The sequence below is a fragment of the Mercenaria mercenaria genome, chromosome 9 (genome assembly GCF_021730395.1).
Source record: "Mercenaria mercenaria strain notata chromosome 9, MADL_Memer_1, whole genome shotgun sequence".
NCBI lineage: Eukaryota > Metazoa > Mollusca > Bivalvia > Venerida > Veneridae > Mercenaria > Mercenaria mercenaria.
Window position 1 is genome coordinate 4,752,472 of NC_069369.1, and position 16,325 is coordinate 4,768,796.

A 16,325-nucleotide genomic window follows, 5' to 3' on the forward strand; every position below is an offset into this window, starting at 1 on the left:
TGTGGTCTGTGAATTAGGGGGCTGTATTACTATTAAAATTTAGGAATTGATGATGTCTCTTAAAGAAATTCACCTTTTTCAATACTTTCATCACTTGGCTCTACTTTGTTGGCACTTGTATCTGCAGGTGCAGCTTCAACCTTTTGTTTCCCAGAAGTCTCAGAATCCACTGTATTGTCTTCTTGGCCTGAATATAATGAAAATATTTACATATACAACTGAACCTGTCTTAGTGGCCAAGTGCATTTAGAAGCCACTTGCCTTTAGCAGCTAGTTATCTAACATCCCAAATTTATTTTCTGTTCTAACTTCAACTTGTTCTAAGCAGCCACTTGCCTTAAGCAGTCACTGTGTCACCCACTGTGTCACCATCTTTGAAGGCTGCTTAATAATTACCATACAATATTATTGAACAACACACATACATGACAGCAAATTGTTAATGCCGTTTTTCTACAGCATTTTTGTTATGTACCGGTAGGCAGTATACCTAATCAGTGTTCCTGGATTCTGCACCATTACAAACCAGTTCTATGCAAGTAACTACCAACTTCCCAACATGAATCAGAGGTGGAAAACGAATGATTTCAGACACAATGTCTTTCTTCAAATCATCACAGAAAACATATACCTCACCTGGGGATCGAGCTCATAACTCCAAGATCCTTAGATCTGTACTCTCATTGAGCTAAAGTATATGCGAATAAAAAATGGTGGCACCCATGTATTTTTGCATATTTCACTAAGATATAAATCCAGCACAGCAGACTGAATGACATGTGATTTTGTTATACACTTTCCAATACTTCAAATTATTGATACCAAAAATGTCATCAAAACTGCAAATTTCACCTTCATCAATGTAGGGGTCAAAAGCCACTTTATTCAGGAAATGTTCTCAGAGAAATATTTGAAAGAAAACATTCTGAACCTAGGATACAAACTGGCTCCATCCTCTGTATATGAAATACATCATCTATAAAAAGAACTAGTGCTAAACTGTCAAAAAATATGCCCCTCAAAGAAAACCACTTTGATTTTTAAAAGATTGTATTAATTTTATTGAGCATACAAGTTGTAATTTTTCTCAATTTCGACTAATTAAGGGCCATAGCTCATGAGCAACAAAGACAGTCCACCTTGTTCTTATTCTTTGCAAAGATAATATGCCCACAAACATTCTAAGTTTGGTGAACACTGGATAACACCTGTTTAATTAAATTATTAAGTGGGCACTGTCAATTTTCCAATTTCATGTAATTCAAAGGCATAACTTGAGAGTGACTTGGAGTATCCTGCTGGTTAAAGAGCCTGGTCAAGACGGTAACATTGTGGTTTACAAGAACTACTACTTACAGAGCAGACACAGTCAATTTTCACAATTTTCAGTAATTCAATGACCGTAACTTCAGAGCTTTTAGGACAATCCAGTGGTTATCAAATCTGACTGAGATATTATGACCATGAACATTGTAACCAAGTTTGGTGAATACTGGATAAGAACTGAGCAATTTTTTAGTGATTCAAGGGTCGTAACTCCAGAGAGCAAGTTTGGTAAATAAAGTGCTGTAAAACCTTTCCTATCAACTGTTCTGCTTATTTTCTTACCTGCACTATCATCATGCTTGGTACCTCCCTTATCTTCAGCAGTTTTCTGAAAATCTTCTTTAGGTGTAACTGAGGCATGACCTGTGGGTTGCATATCTTCTTTTTCATGTTCTATTTTATCTTCCAAGTCATCCTTATCCTTATCATCTGCTTTATGTTCATTGCTTTCCCCTAACTTTTGAGTAGATACTGCAGGTGATTTGCTAATGTCAGGCTGTCCTTCTACTATCTCTTCATTTACTTCTTTCTGCAATATCAAAATATTCTGTTGTCTGATTCATATATTTTGTAACAGATTTCTCCCTAACACACATTCATCAATAATTGTCTACATAGTGGTTAAGGAGCTAATTTAATTTTTTAAATACTGATTAATCTTTATTCATGGATTTATTACTGAAACTTCCAAAATGGTAAACAGTCTGACATTTAACAGCTGAAAAAATATTTGCATACCAATTTTACATCCACTACCAAAAACAATCTAAGATTGGAGTATGTATAGAATTTCAATTCAAAATATGTTAATAATCATACAGTGTATCAGTTCTAAGCTTAGATAAATAATTTAATAGAAAAAGTTTTAACTCCACAGGTTGCCAAACATGACAAAAATGAAAATGTTGCAGGCTCGATTTCATTAAGTCAAGTAAGCTTTTTCTAAAGATTAGTCATAACTCTGACATACACATTTACAATATTATTTCTTTTCTCACATGTAGTCACATCATGTCTAATGTATAGTATAGCAGAGAGCGAAATAAGCAAAATACAACATATATTCAAAACTTGTTTTAAACCCGAAATTGTTCTGTTTTAGAGATTTTTATGCATTGTTTTAGCACACAGCAGTAAGGTATAGTGGTTTGCAGAGCTGTGTCAGTTATATTTTTGTTCTTTTCCTTCAATGTTAAATTTGAATTTATGTACTCTTTTTACTTAGCATAGAAATATTTATTGTATCTTATGATTATCTACATGTATTGTAACAACGTGTTTATGTTTTAATACTTATTGTACAATGCCATTGAATATATAGTTTTATAAAAAATAGATGTTTTATCAAATAAAATAGTTTCAGTTTCAATAAATTAAATGTAATCAAAACATTTTACAATTCTTTTTAGTATTATCATACTAACCTTTTCATAAGGACTTTGTGTTTTTTCTTGTAGAAGACTTTTACTGATATCTAACGCTCTTGTTGAATTATCTGACATCCCTTTGTCATTGTCCACTTCAGTCGTATTACCATCTGAGGAAAAATTAAACAAATTCACAATCTCTTCATTTTTTACTTTATGCTGATGACCCTAAATCGCTCACCTGAGTAATATGAGCTACATGTTTCAAATATCAAACGATGCTAAAATATTAAGAAAGTAGGTCAGTAGGTCACATTCATGGTCACTGAAAGTCAGTCTTAAGATCGGTGTGCAAAACTGTATATAACATCCAAATTTCAAGGCTGTATTTTAAAAAAAACAAAAAAGTAGGTCAGTAGGTCAAGGTCACAGTCAAGTGACCCCTACTTGGGATCATCAGGTAATTATAATTAAACAGTCTAGGAAATATGATCAGATAATTTTTTAAGTATTTTTTCCTATATATGTGCAAATTCATATCAAGATAAAGACTCATGCCAGGTTTCATCAATTCATATCAAATACTTTTTGAGCTTGGCGCATCATGAACTTCGGATGGATGCACAGACGCACGGATGCACAGACAAGAGCAAATCTATATGCCCCCACCACTCATGGGGAGGCATAAAAACACATCTGAGAAATTTGGGCAGTTTCAACTGATTAACAAGAGGGTCATGATGACCCTATATCGCTTTCCTGTTAAACATGGCCTTGGAATCATGAAGATAAATATTCTGACCAAGTTTCATGAAGACAGGGTCATAAATGTGGCCTCTACAGTGTTGACAAGCTTTTCCTTTGATTTGAGTGGGTGACCTAATTTGTGACCCCACATGGCCCAGTTTCGAAATTGGCCTAGGAATCATCAAGATGAACATTCTGACCAAGTTTCATGAAAATAGGGTCATAAATGTGGTCTCAAGTGTTAACAAGCCTTCCCTTTGATTTAACCGAGTCCTAGTCCTAGTTTGTGACCCCACATGACCAAGTTTCGTAACTGGCATAGGAATCATCAAGATAAATATTCTGACCAAGTTTCATGAAGATAGGGTCATAAATGTGGCCTCTACAGTGTTAACAAGCTTTTCCTTTGATTTGACCGGGTGACCTAGTTTTTGAACCCATATGACCCAGTTTCCCATATGACCCAGTTTCAAACATGGCCTAGAAATCATCAAGATGAACATTCTGACCAAGTTTCATGAAGACAGGGTCATAAATGTGGCCTCTACAGTGTTAACAAGCTTTTCCTTTGATTTAAACGGGTGACCTAGTTTTTGAACCTATATGACCCAGTTTCCCATATGACCCAGTTTCAAACTTGGCCTAGGAATCATCAAGATGAACATTCTGACCAAGTTTCATGAAGATAGGGTCATAATAGGGTCATAAATGTGGCCTCTTAGGGTGTTAACAAGCTTTTCCTTTTATTTGACCTGGTGACCTAGTTTTTGACCATACATGACCCAGTTTCTCACTTGGCCTAAAGATTATCAAGATAAACATTCTGTGCAAGTTTGTATCAAATCAAAGCATAAATAAAATCTCTATATGGCTGAAAGGGTCAAAATAGAAAAGTTTTCCCTTTTCAGGGGCAATAACTCTAGAACTCATGATGGAATCTAGTAGTAATTTCCCGACTGTCACCGACAATCGAATAATCATTGTTAATTTTTCCAGGTTGGCGACAGTCGACTGTGTGAAATGTGTGAGATGGGTAATAATAGATCTATTTTCAATGTATTAATTTACTTGCTGAATAGGGCTACACCTATTCAGGACCCGATTCTGACGACGGGAGTTGTTCCGCCATTTTACAAAAATTTTTGGTCAAGGAAGAGCACTCGTTTGCATTGAAATACCGGGAACTTGGATAATTTTCTGTTCCTGTAAGTTCAGATAGTATGTGAAGCAATTGTTTACCAACAAAAAAGTGAGAAAAATCGAGGGGAAATATAATTATATTCTTGTTTGAATGGATTTGTCACACATCACAAAGGATAGTTAGAAACAACTATTTGACTGATCGCAAGATGCTATCATTCTGTTAATTGCGTATATGTTACAATCGTGAATTTATTACAATCAATTTCTCAAACAATGATACAAACAAATTTTAATTTCAATTTCAATCTTTTTTTCACTGCATAATTTTTTCAATCTGCCCCGGGGATAAAACTACACTGATATTTCACAAGGCAAATAAATGTGTCAAAATATTTCACAAACAAAATTTTCATACCGTAAAAATTTATAAAACATCCTGTTAATCCAATAACCCTAACTGGCGAAAGAAATTCATGATTCAAATTCATAAGATTCCTAATATTTGCAATACACAGTGTAACCCAGATGTAACCACTTCTACCTGTCAATCAAATTTCTTAAACTTCAAACAGTGTACCACTTTGATCTTTGACATGAATGGACTGCTGACCTGATGCACTATTCTTTAGATATCTCTGTAGGTCACTTGTGGTGTGATTTAAAAAAATATAGTGGACTTGTTGGTTTTTACGAGCAGAAATATAATTCCTGGAGATACATGTGCCAACAGCTAGTGTGTGTGTGTTTTTTTTGTTGTTGTTTTTTTTTTGTTCATTTTACTGTAAATATTTTTGTATTGTGAGTGTGTACAAACACTTGGGAGGAAATAGAAAATAGAAGTGTGAAATAAACAGCGTTTTTTTTTCACCAAAATATTCGGCGAAATTCGGCCCCATTCCCCCCTCAAAATAGTATGTTTTTTTTTCCCCTTTCAGATGCCTAAAATTCCCCTCTGAAAATAAAAATAAAATGTCGATCAATTAAATCATGATTCACTAGATCTAGTTTATTTTATTTATTTTCATATAGAAAACAGTTCACCGCGGTATCTCGCGTTTTGTTTACATCGACACCGGTTGGAGTAACTTCCCTTGATAAATCAGAATCATCGAAGCGCTTTATTATTCTGCACAACAACGCTGTTGAATGTTACTCTGTAAATGATTTGCATTCTATTTCACAGACACTTGGGGGTCAGAACCTGTCCCCCCTCCCAATCTGCCCCTGCCAACCTTCAACCAATATATTTTCGCTTTTTAAATCAAACTGAGCACACGTCTCGATCATACAACAACTTCTGTTACCATTTCAGTATGTTTGAAAAAATCTCCCATGTACTATCAATGCTTTTTGAGCATTGATAGAGTATGGGAATTTTTCAAACATGTTGAAATGGTAACAGAGGTCGTTGGATGATCCAGACATGTGCTCAGTTTGTTTTAAAAAAAAAATGTATTGACTGAAGGTTGTCAGGGGCGGCATGGGAGGGAGAGGGGTGCTGACCCCCAAGTGTCTGTGTTCTATTTGTTTGGCCGGGTAGTGTTGAGTTTTCCGTCTTCTTGGAAGGGACTAGTCCAACGCATACATTTTTTTACAGATAGTTTTTTTATTGTGACAGGTCAAATGTAACAGTGACTGCAAATGTCAGAATTTGACAGAAATAAAAAAACATCCACTCACCGACTTGTTTAGGCAAGGACCTAATGTCTGTTGTAAATTTTGGTAGTCTTATGGATGTCTTATCCTCCACATTTGAAAAACCTATTTGGTTTTCTGGTATTGATATGCTACATTGTGTTATATGTCATGTCACATGCTCTTATGGGCCCTGAATTTATCAATAAACTTGAAACTAAATAACTAGTTTATTTCAACACAATTGAAAATTCCCCTTTTCTTAGTTTTACGTCGTATTTTCCCCCTCCAAAGGGCACCGACCCCCTTCCCCCAAAACTGAAAAAAATCACTGATAAAGATCACAAATCACTGTTTTTGTTTTGAAAAAATCTCCTCTTCAAGATGTTTTTAGATATTTTGTTGATTGTTTGCTATTTTCAAGTGGAAAAAGCTCTAAAACAAGAATGGTGACCAATGCATTTCATATTTCCATTTTAAATATTATCTCGAGATAATAAGATCAATATACTAAGGTTGAAGAAAATTGTTAGTTCGAAACGTGTGACAATACAATTTTACAGACAAATATTGATTCTTGTTGTTTTGAATGTTATTCTTGCCATTACATGTACATTCTATATACATTTCAACTGAAATAAATTAAAGAACAACATACTGTTATTACTGTTCTAAAGTGTAGACAGTGGTGAAACCAATTAACATTACCATGTATGATATATATGAGTGTTTTGATTAATAAACAATCCATTGTATCCTTCCGATTCGATTTGATAATCGATAGCACTTTGGGTCCGATTATGAAACACTAGAATCTAGCCGGTTTTTGAAAGGAACTGAGATCTTATTGCAACTTAAGTTGTGTGTAAGTGTGGTTAAGATCGAATGTAAAATGAACTTCTATCAAGTTCACAAGGTAAAAGGAAAAATTAACAAATTTTGGCTCTTTCAGGGGTCAATCAGGGGCCGTGACTCCGGAACCTATGATTGGATCTGAAGAATTCATCATGGGATCCAAGATCAATTGTTGTTAAAGATATTTTGCAAGTTTGTATCAAATCAAACCAGAAATGAAGCCTCTATATGGCTGCAAAAGCTAAAATATCCAATTTTGGCCTTTTAAGGTTTTCGATAGGAGCCGAGATATTATGCCAATACAAGTTGTGTACAAGTTTGATAAAATTCAATTGCAAAAGGTGGTCTCTATCGTGTTCACAAGCCAAAAAAGCAAATTTTGGCCCTTTAAGGGGCCGTAACTCTGGAACCCATGATGGGATCTGGCCAGTTTTCGAAAGAAAGTGAGATATTATACCAATACAAGTTGTGTGCAAGTTTGATTAAAATTGATTGCAAAATGTGGTCTCTGTCGTGTTCACAAGAAATTGTGGACAACGACAGACAATGGACGAAGGCCATCACAAAAACACCTTGTCACTGTGAGCTAAAAATGTTGGCAAAATTAAGATTATATTCTTTCTTGACATGAAAATTGCTGTTAGCTAAAAAAAGTGAATATGCCGATAATCCGGAGAACTCCGAACATGTTATTGTCACAAAATTGTTCCAGTTCATGTAATGTAGCCAAGTAGAGAATAAGGGTGCACTAACACTACCTAGCTATAGATAACTGCTATCATAGCAAAGTGGTAAAGTGTGTGCCTTACATGTGAGAGGTCCTGGGATCAAGTCCTGGTCAGAGCTTAAATATTTGAATTCTTTTACAGCATGTATTTGATGGTTATCAGACTGTTCAAAATGTTCTATATTGTTAGTGAACAGTATACTGGATCATTGTTTAGCAATCCAGATCACTGTTGAATGTAAAATCAGATAGGCCCAAATTGAAAATATCCAATATATTATGTCCCTTTGATGTTTCTGCTATACATGTCCAAGAAGAGTTACATTTTCTTGATCACAAAATTTTCTTTAATATGAAAATATTAAATGCTCATAACTACAAACTTCTGGTTAAATATTGTAAATATATCTATTTTTAAGAAATATATGGACATTTGCCTTCATTTCAAAGCTTTTTGACTTCATACTTATGCTTTGGAAAAAAATAGGTACTATCTCTAAATTTTTTCTTTCTGAAATTAAAAATGTGTGTATTTAAGCAAGATTTCCTGCCAGCGAATTCAAATGACATCACAGTAGAAAAACAAGTGAATGAAGTATTGCCATGCAATACAAAGTCCCCTGCTGGAAGGCACCTAATTTTCTCTACTGCAGTATAACATAATGAACTGTTATCTGTCAATTATGTATAAACAATATTGTACTATATATACAATATGTTATAACAACACACTTGGATTAAAATGTGCATATATAAAAACCCACAGTTGTTTTCATATTGAATTGTTTTGGCTGATTATAAAAAAAGTTATCATATAAGTTATTTATAGTAACAACAAAGGGAAATTAATCTTTAAAAAAAAAAAAACTATATAATATAAGTCCACAAGAAACTCTTTACCAGGTAGAGATAGGTCAAAATACACCTAAAAATTGGATGTAACATGCATGTTGTACCACAGAAATATGGTCTCGATTTTTCTTTACCGCCAGTAATAAAAAAGTTACAATAAAATCTATTTATAGTAACAACAAAGGGACGTAATTCTAAAAACAAGGGTGCCTCATGGTGGTGAACATTTGGTCCAAGTTACATCAAAATCCCTCCATGCATGAAGAAGAAATGCTCCGTACAAAGACATTCTTGAATTTGACCTCTGACCTCTAAATATCACCTTGACCTTAGACCTAGGGACCTGGTTCTTGCGCACGACAATTCGTCTTATGTTGGTGAACATTTCTGCCAAGTTACATCACAATCCCTCCATGCATGAAGAAGAAATGCTCCAGACAAAGTCATCCTTGTGTCTGACCTTTGGTCTCTAAGTGTGACCTTGACATTAGACCTTGGGCCTGGGTTATGCACATGACAGGGGAATATTTGTGCCAAGTGATATCTAAATCCTGTTTTGCATGACAAAGTTATAGACTGGACAGGAAAAAAATCCTCTTGACCTTTGATCTCAAAGTGTGACCTTGACCTTTAAGCTAGGGTACTGGGTGTTGCACATGACATGTCGTCTCATCATGGGGAACATTTATGCCAAGTAATATTGTAATCCCTTGATGGATGACAGAGTTCTGGTTCGGACAGGAAAAAAACCTTATTGACCTTTGGCCTCCAATTGTGACCTTGATCTTTGAGCTAAGGGTCTGGGCTTTGCGCATGACATGTTGTCTCATCATGGGGAACATTTGTGCCAAGTAATATTAAAATCCCTTCACGGATGGCAGACTTATGGACGGGACAGGAAAAAAAAATTCTGTTGACCTTTGACCCCCAACTGTGACCTTGACCTTTGAGCTAGGTCCCCGGTTTTGCGCATGAAATGTCGTCTCATCATGGGGGACACTTGTGCCAAGTGATATTAAAATCCCTTAATGAATGTCCAAATTATGGACCGGACACGAAACGGACCCTGTTCATGCAATGTTAACATCTGACTGCTATGTATGACCTTGACCTTTAAGCTAGGGGTCTGAAAGTTCTGCACAACACATCGTCTTATTATGAGGTACATTTGTGCCAAGTAATATTAAAATCCCTTCATGGATGGGAGAGTTATGGACCAGACAGGAAAAAAGTCCTGTTGACCTTTGACCTCCAATTGTGACCTTGACCTTTAAGCTAGGGGTCCAGGTTTTGTGCATGACATGTGGTTTCCTCATGGGGAACATTTGTGCTAAGTAATATCAAAATCCCTTCATGGATGGGAGAGTTATGGACCGGACAGGAAAAAAGCCCTGTTGACCTCCAATTGTGACCTTGACCTTTGAGCTAGGGGTCCGGGATTTATGCATGACACGTCATCTCATCATGGGGAACGTTTTTGCCAAGTAATACTAAAATCCCTTCTTGGATGGGAGAGTTATGACCCGGACAGGAAAAAAGCCCTGTTGACCTTTGACCTCCAATTGTGACCTTGACCTTTGAGCTATGGGTCTGGGATTTGCGCCTGACACATTGTCTCATCATGGGAAACATTTGTGCCAAGTAATATTAAAATCCCTTTATGGATGACAGAGTTATGGACCGGACACGAAATTGCGGACGGACAGACGGACGGATGGACGGAATGACGGAAAAGCGCATTCCTATAGTCCCCGAAACTGGTTTTCAACCAGTAGGGGACTAATAATAGCATATTCACAACTGGCCAGTGTCTTTAAAATATATTTAACAAGGAGCTGCGTTCAATAAACGCTTGATGCCCCCGGTGGCATCCTTGTCGATACAAAGCAGCCTAAGTCCAAAACGAGGTCAAGTTCAAGGTCAAGGTCAAACTGAGGTCAGGTGATGTCTGAAGATGAGGAATGATCACAGGATACATCTGCATTAGTATCAAGTCATTCTAGTTAGGGGTATTGATGATAGACGAAACTTGTCCAATTTGGTTAACCTCGTACGGACGGACGAACGGACGGACAGGACAATCACTATATGCCTCCCGTATCAGTAGATGCCGGGGGCATATAAATTTTAAAGTTTTATTTTGTTCGTGTAGATACATATCTAAATAAGATATTTTGTTCCCCATTTTTCAGAGTTTAGTTATTTTAAATGCCATGTTGGGGTTTCATATAATGCAGAGGATTCAAATGTTTCTGCTAAATATATAACTGTAAATGTTGCTGGTTTGTACGCTTTTTTTATCTTGTAACTGTTTCAATAAAATAAGTAAGTTGTTTTTTTGTCTTTAATACATTATCGAAGGAAACAACTGGTTTTCTGATCTTTGATATGGTAGAAAATAATCAAAACAAGAACCATTTAAAAAGCAAAAAGACTAATCTGGTTATATAATAATTTCATTTTCAAACCACACTTATTATCATAATGCTTGGTATGCATCTACCAGGAAATATAGGCAGGACAAGGTAATTAAAACTCTTAAAACCTGTTTTATAAAATTCCTAACGATGTACCTGTCTTACGACCTACAACAAGGTGTATAGTAGACCCTTTGCCAATGCTGTATTCTAACAATGTATGGTTTTCTTCTAGCTGTTTCCCTTCAAATATCAATCTCTGAACATCAGCAGCAATGCCTTCTTCATCTTTAATTTTCTCCATGACCTTTTCAATAGTGTCAGTTCCTTTGACATTTACTGTGATTACCTTTCCAGTAAGTGTTTTCACGCTGATGGGTATTTCTAAAATGTAAAGCTTTGTCATAACAAGAGGATCATAATGGCCTTAGATTGCTCACCTGAGTTACATTGTTTGTTTCAACAGCTTGCTAGGTAGATGCAAGGAAAATGTCTGTGAAATTATTTTGAAATCTTGCCAATGTTTTCTGACAAGAATACTTAAAATTTTCTACTACATATACACAGGACATTAACTGTTGAGTTGTTTCAAGATTTTTTTTTTTTGATTTTTAGCTCTAGTAGAACCTAAATGCAGAAACCATATAATCTAATTTAAAAAATCTTGGTAGATGGTCACACAAGGACCACTTGTGTGGAACTATTTAACAAGAGCTGTCCATAAGACAGCATGCTCGACTTTTCTCAGTGCTTAACTCTGAATTAGAGCTTTGCCAGTAAAAACTTTGAAAAACTTTAACCAAAAAATTTTAAGTTAAAAAGAGGCATAACTCTGTCAAAATTCAAATAAGAGTTATGAAGATTGTTTCTCCTGGTGTAGACTTTGATAGTAAATAACTATTAATAATGTTTAAGTTTAAAGTCAAAAGCTTTGATAGTACTCTTTTTTTTCTGCAAAAAAGTCGAGCTAAAAATCATGCATGCAGTTACATACAAGATTTTTAAAGTTTCCATTATATTCATATAGGGAAAAGTGACCACGCCCTCTGGTGGCCATGTTTTTTGCGGAATCAGTATCATTTTGCCAATCTTGGTAATGGATCACACAAGGACCATTGGTGTGTGTGAAATTATTTAACAAGAGGACCATGATGGTCCTGAATCGCTCACCTCTTCCCACATGACCCAGTTTTGAGCATGGCGTCGTTTTTTCTATTATTTGACATAGTGACCTAGTTTTTGAGCTCATGTGACCCAGTTTTGTATTTGACCTAGATATTATCAAGATAAAAATTCTGACCAATTTTCATGAAGATCCATTGAAAAATATGGTCTCTAGAGAGGTCACAAGGTTTTTCTATTATTTGACCTATTGACCTAGTTTTCGAAGGTTCGTGACCCTGTTTTGAACTTTACCTAGATATCATCAAGGTAAACATTCTCACTAATTTTCATGAAGATCCATTGAAAAATATGGCCTCTAGAAAGGTCAAAAGATTTTTCTAATTTTAGACCTACTGACCTAGTTTTTGACCGCAGTTGACCCAGTTTCAAACTTGACCTAGATATCATCAAGATGAACATTCAGACCAACTTTCATACAGATCCCATGAAAAGTATGGCCTCTAGAGAGGTCACAAGGTTTTTTTTATTATTTGACTTACTGACCTAGTTTTTTATGGCACATGACCCAGTTTCAAACCTGACCTAGACATCATCAAGGTGAACATTCTGACCAATTTTCATGAAGATCCATTCAAGGGTATGGCCTCTAGAGAGGTCACAAGGTTTTTCTATTTTTAGACCTACTGACCTAGTTTTTGACCGCACGTGTCCCAGTTTCGAACTTGTCCTAGATATCATCAAAATGAACATTCAGACCAACTTTCATACAGATCCCATGAAAAATATGGCCTTTAGAGAAGTCACAAGGTTTTTCTATTATTTGACCTACTGACCTAGTTTTTGACGGCACGTGACCCAGTTTCGAACTTGACCTAGATATCATCAAGGTGAACGTTCTGACCAATTTTCATGAAGATCTTGTGAAATATATGACCTTTAGAGAGGTCATAAGGTTTTTCTATTTTTAGACCTACTGACCTAGTTTTAGACCGCACGTGACCCAGTTTCGAACTTGACCTAGATATCATCAAGGTGAACATTCTGACCAATTTTCATGAAGATCTTGTGAAATATATGGCCTCTAGAGAGGTCACAAGGTTTTTCTATTTTGAGACCTACTGACCTAGTTTTTGACCGCACGTGACCCAGTTTGGAACTTGACCTAGATATCATCAAGGTGAACATTCTGACCAACTTTCATAAAGATCCTGTGAAAAATGTGACCTCTAGAGTGGTCACAAGCAAAAGTTTACGGACGCACGGACGGACGACGGACACCGCGCGATCACAAAAGCTCACCTTGTCACTTTGCTAAAAACTGAAAAAAATATCAGGGGTCCAGGGGGCCGGAGGCCCCGGAAGCTCCTGAAATACAGCAATTTCCAAGTACTGCACAAAGCTTTTCCTGATAAGTAGAGTCCTCTGTATTTCAGTTTTGGAGATTTCTGCAAACAACAATTCAAGACCTTATTTTTCAAAAATTAATTTGTAATTTTATTATTTCCACACTATTTCACAATATACAATGTGATTATATTCAAGTTCTTATCATTGTTATTGTTTGTTGCCTCATTGGTATACAGTGATAAGATCTGTTCCTTAAGATTTTTCTTTAAGTCATCCTTCTAACTTTTGGCAATGCTATGTGTGTTTACGTATGTGCCACCGGTTATGGCGTGTTGTTTATCCACCCCGTCTTGCATAGATTCAGTGTTCTTAGTACCATTAGAAGAACCCGGCAGAACCTGAAAGTAAACAAATGGACCAATCATTAAATGACATACAAAACTATACAGTAGAGCCATAAAAGACATCAAGAACAGTCCCAAATGTATACACCATATATATATTTTTTTTTTAAAAATTGGGCATCGGTTCCCCTAATAAATTGGCTTCTTTGGTTTAAACTGACACTTTGCTGCTGGGCTCATAAGTTCATGGGAAGTTAAACTAATATTTACTCAGAATTAACAGACCAGTCCCAGCAAGCAACAGTGTATATGGCCAGTAAAGCAAGGAGAAGACAGAAGAAAGGAAGAGGGTGGGGTCACATCCATGCCAAAATTGCCTGAATAAAGGATACAATAATGTATGAAGTTCAGGTATCACTGTTAAAGACTGTGTTTCAGTCTTTTGGGGTATGTTTAATACCCTTATTTTTATTTGAATTTGAGGCATACTGGTCATGGATGCTTGTGAGTTAGTACCTCTTCCATATAGATTAAGCATTTATAAACAGATATTAAATGAAAAATCATCTCACCTCATTCCCTGTTTTCACAACTCGAGTGTTTTTTCTGGTGTTTGGCGTCCTCGCAGTGAAGTCTGATGCCTTTCTTTCCATTGGATTTGTAATTAATCGTTTGTGCAATATGCAACACAGCAAATATCTACCTGTCACTATCGGACAATTTCAACCCCTCAGAATCTAACTCGGACAACTGGCATCACCGTTAAATTTTGTTCTTGGCTTGTTTCTCAATCTCCTTGGTGTTTTAACCCGTTGGTAGAAACTTCATGATGGTCAGATCAGTCAATTACTTCAATACTGTGAACATTCGAAATTTCTACCTCCAATTAGCAGTAAATACTGGTTCGAGTCGTAAATTCGGCCACTTTTTGCGTTTTTTCATAAATATTTCTTTCTTTATACGATTGATTTGTACAAAATTTCTACCATAATATGTGCTTTAATACAAGCAACATTGATTGTTATCATTAACGGCCGTTTACAGTATGGTAAACAATAAAACTGAGCTTAAAATAACGGACAGGTTTAGCCTCCACATTTTACCTTCTAGAGGTTGTAAATATTCGGCCACTTTTTAAACATAAAGTTTGTTATATTTTCAACATTGTCTTGGAAATAAATCGATGCTACAGCCAGATTGTTCTTTTTTCAACAAACTGCAATCAATTTTCAATAGCATACCTCATTGGAAATATTTGCCAACAGAGATTTCAAAAGCGCCCATCATCCTTCTCACACCAGCATGACGTAGTTTAATTTTTATGTCACTGTTTATCACACATTCTAGCATAAAACTGCTGTTCTTCTCACTTTTCGGGGGTGTTTTAACATGAGATTTAAAGAGATTCTCGCGCTCACGTGCTGTTATATTACACCTTTTTATATATGCGCGTTCCGTGGCAAAGCATAAACATAGAGATAGTACCTAAGTTTTTCAAATCATAGGTATGAAGTTAAAAAGCTTTGAAATGAAAACAAATGTTCATATATTTCTCAAAAATAGATATATTGACAATATTTTAACCAGAAACGTAGAGTTATGAGCATTTAATTTTTTCATGTAAAAGAAAATTTTGTGATCAAGAAAATGTAACTCTTCTTGAACCTGGAGAGCAGAAACATCAAAGGGACATAATATAGCGAATATTTTCTTCTTGGGGGTGCATTTGATTTAACATTCAATTGTGAGCTGGATTTCTAAATAATGATCCATGATACTGTGTGCTAAAAATATAGAACAACTGGAACAGTCCTTTAACAGCAAAAAGATGCTGTAGCAGAATGAAAATTGTTAAGCTGTAACTGGGACTCGAACCCAGGACCTCTCACACCTGAGGCAGACATTCTACCACTTCCCTATAACAGCAGTAGCTATAGCTAGGCAGTTTAAGTGCACCGATTACATTACGTGACCTGGAACAGTTTTGTGACAATAACAAATAATCGGCGTACTCCAGATTATCGCGTATTGGCTTTGTTACCTAACGGCAATTTTCATGTAAAGAAAAAATATAATCTATGCTGTAAACGTTTTAATCAATCAGAACTGCCCAAATTTCTCTGACGTGTTTTTTAGAGTATGAACTTAATAACTGGTAGCACCAGTGAAATATAACTTACACTGAATCTTATATATTTGCCTTTTTAGCAGCTGGCGAATGACAAAGTCAGTGGGCTTTGTCCAAATATAAGCAATTACTTTACCAGTTTCGAGAGGATATCAATTGATAGGAAATTACAGCTACAAACTAAATACCTTTCTGCAACACATGGAGTCATTAGCATTCACTGTCAATCAATATTATGACTAAGATCGACGATCATTCATTCATTCAAATAATTTATAGACAGAGTCCGTTGTTTACATTTTTAATCGTAAC

General features: G+C 35.7%; 1 protein-coding gene across 1 annotated transcript in view; it reads right to left on the reverse strand.

The window, feature by feature from the left end:
• LOC123546390 (twitchin-like) overlaps positions 1 to 16,325 on the reverse strand; it is an 87,980-nt gene that overhangs the window by 48,901 nt on the left and 22,754 nt on the right. The window contains exons 5-8 of the mRNA XM_053551960.1: positions 11,226 to 11,453; positions 2,751 to 2,863; positions 1,609 to 1,855; positions 74 to 187 (exon numbers count right to left, since the gene is read on the reverse strand). Coding sequence (XP_053407935.1) covers positions 74 to 187; positions 1,609 to 1,855; positions 2,751 to 2,863; positions 11,226 to 11,453 — 702 coding nt within the window. The remainder of the gene's footprint in view (positions 1 to 73; positions 188 to 1,608; positions 1,856 to 2,750; positions 2,864 to 11,225; positions 11,454 to 16,325) is intronic.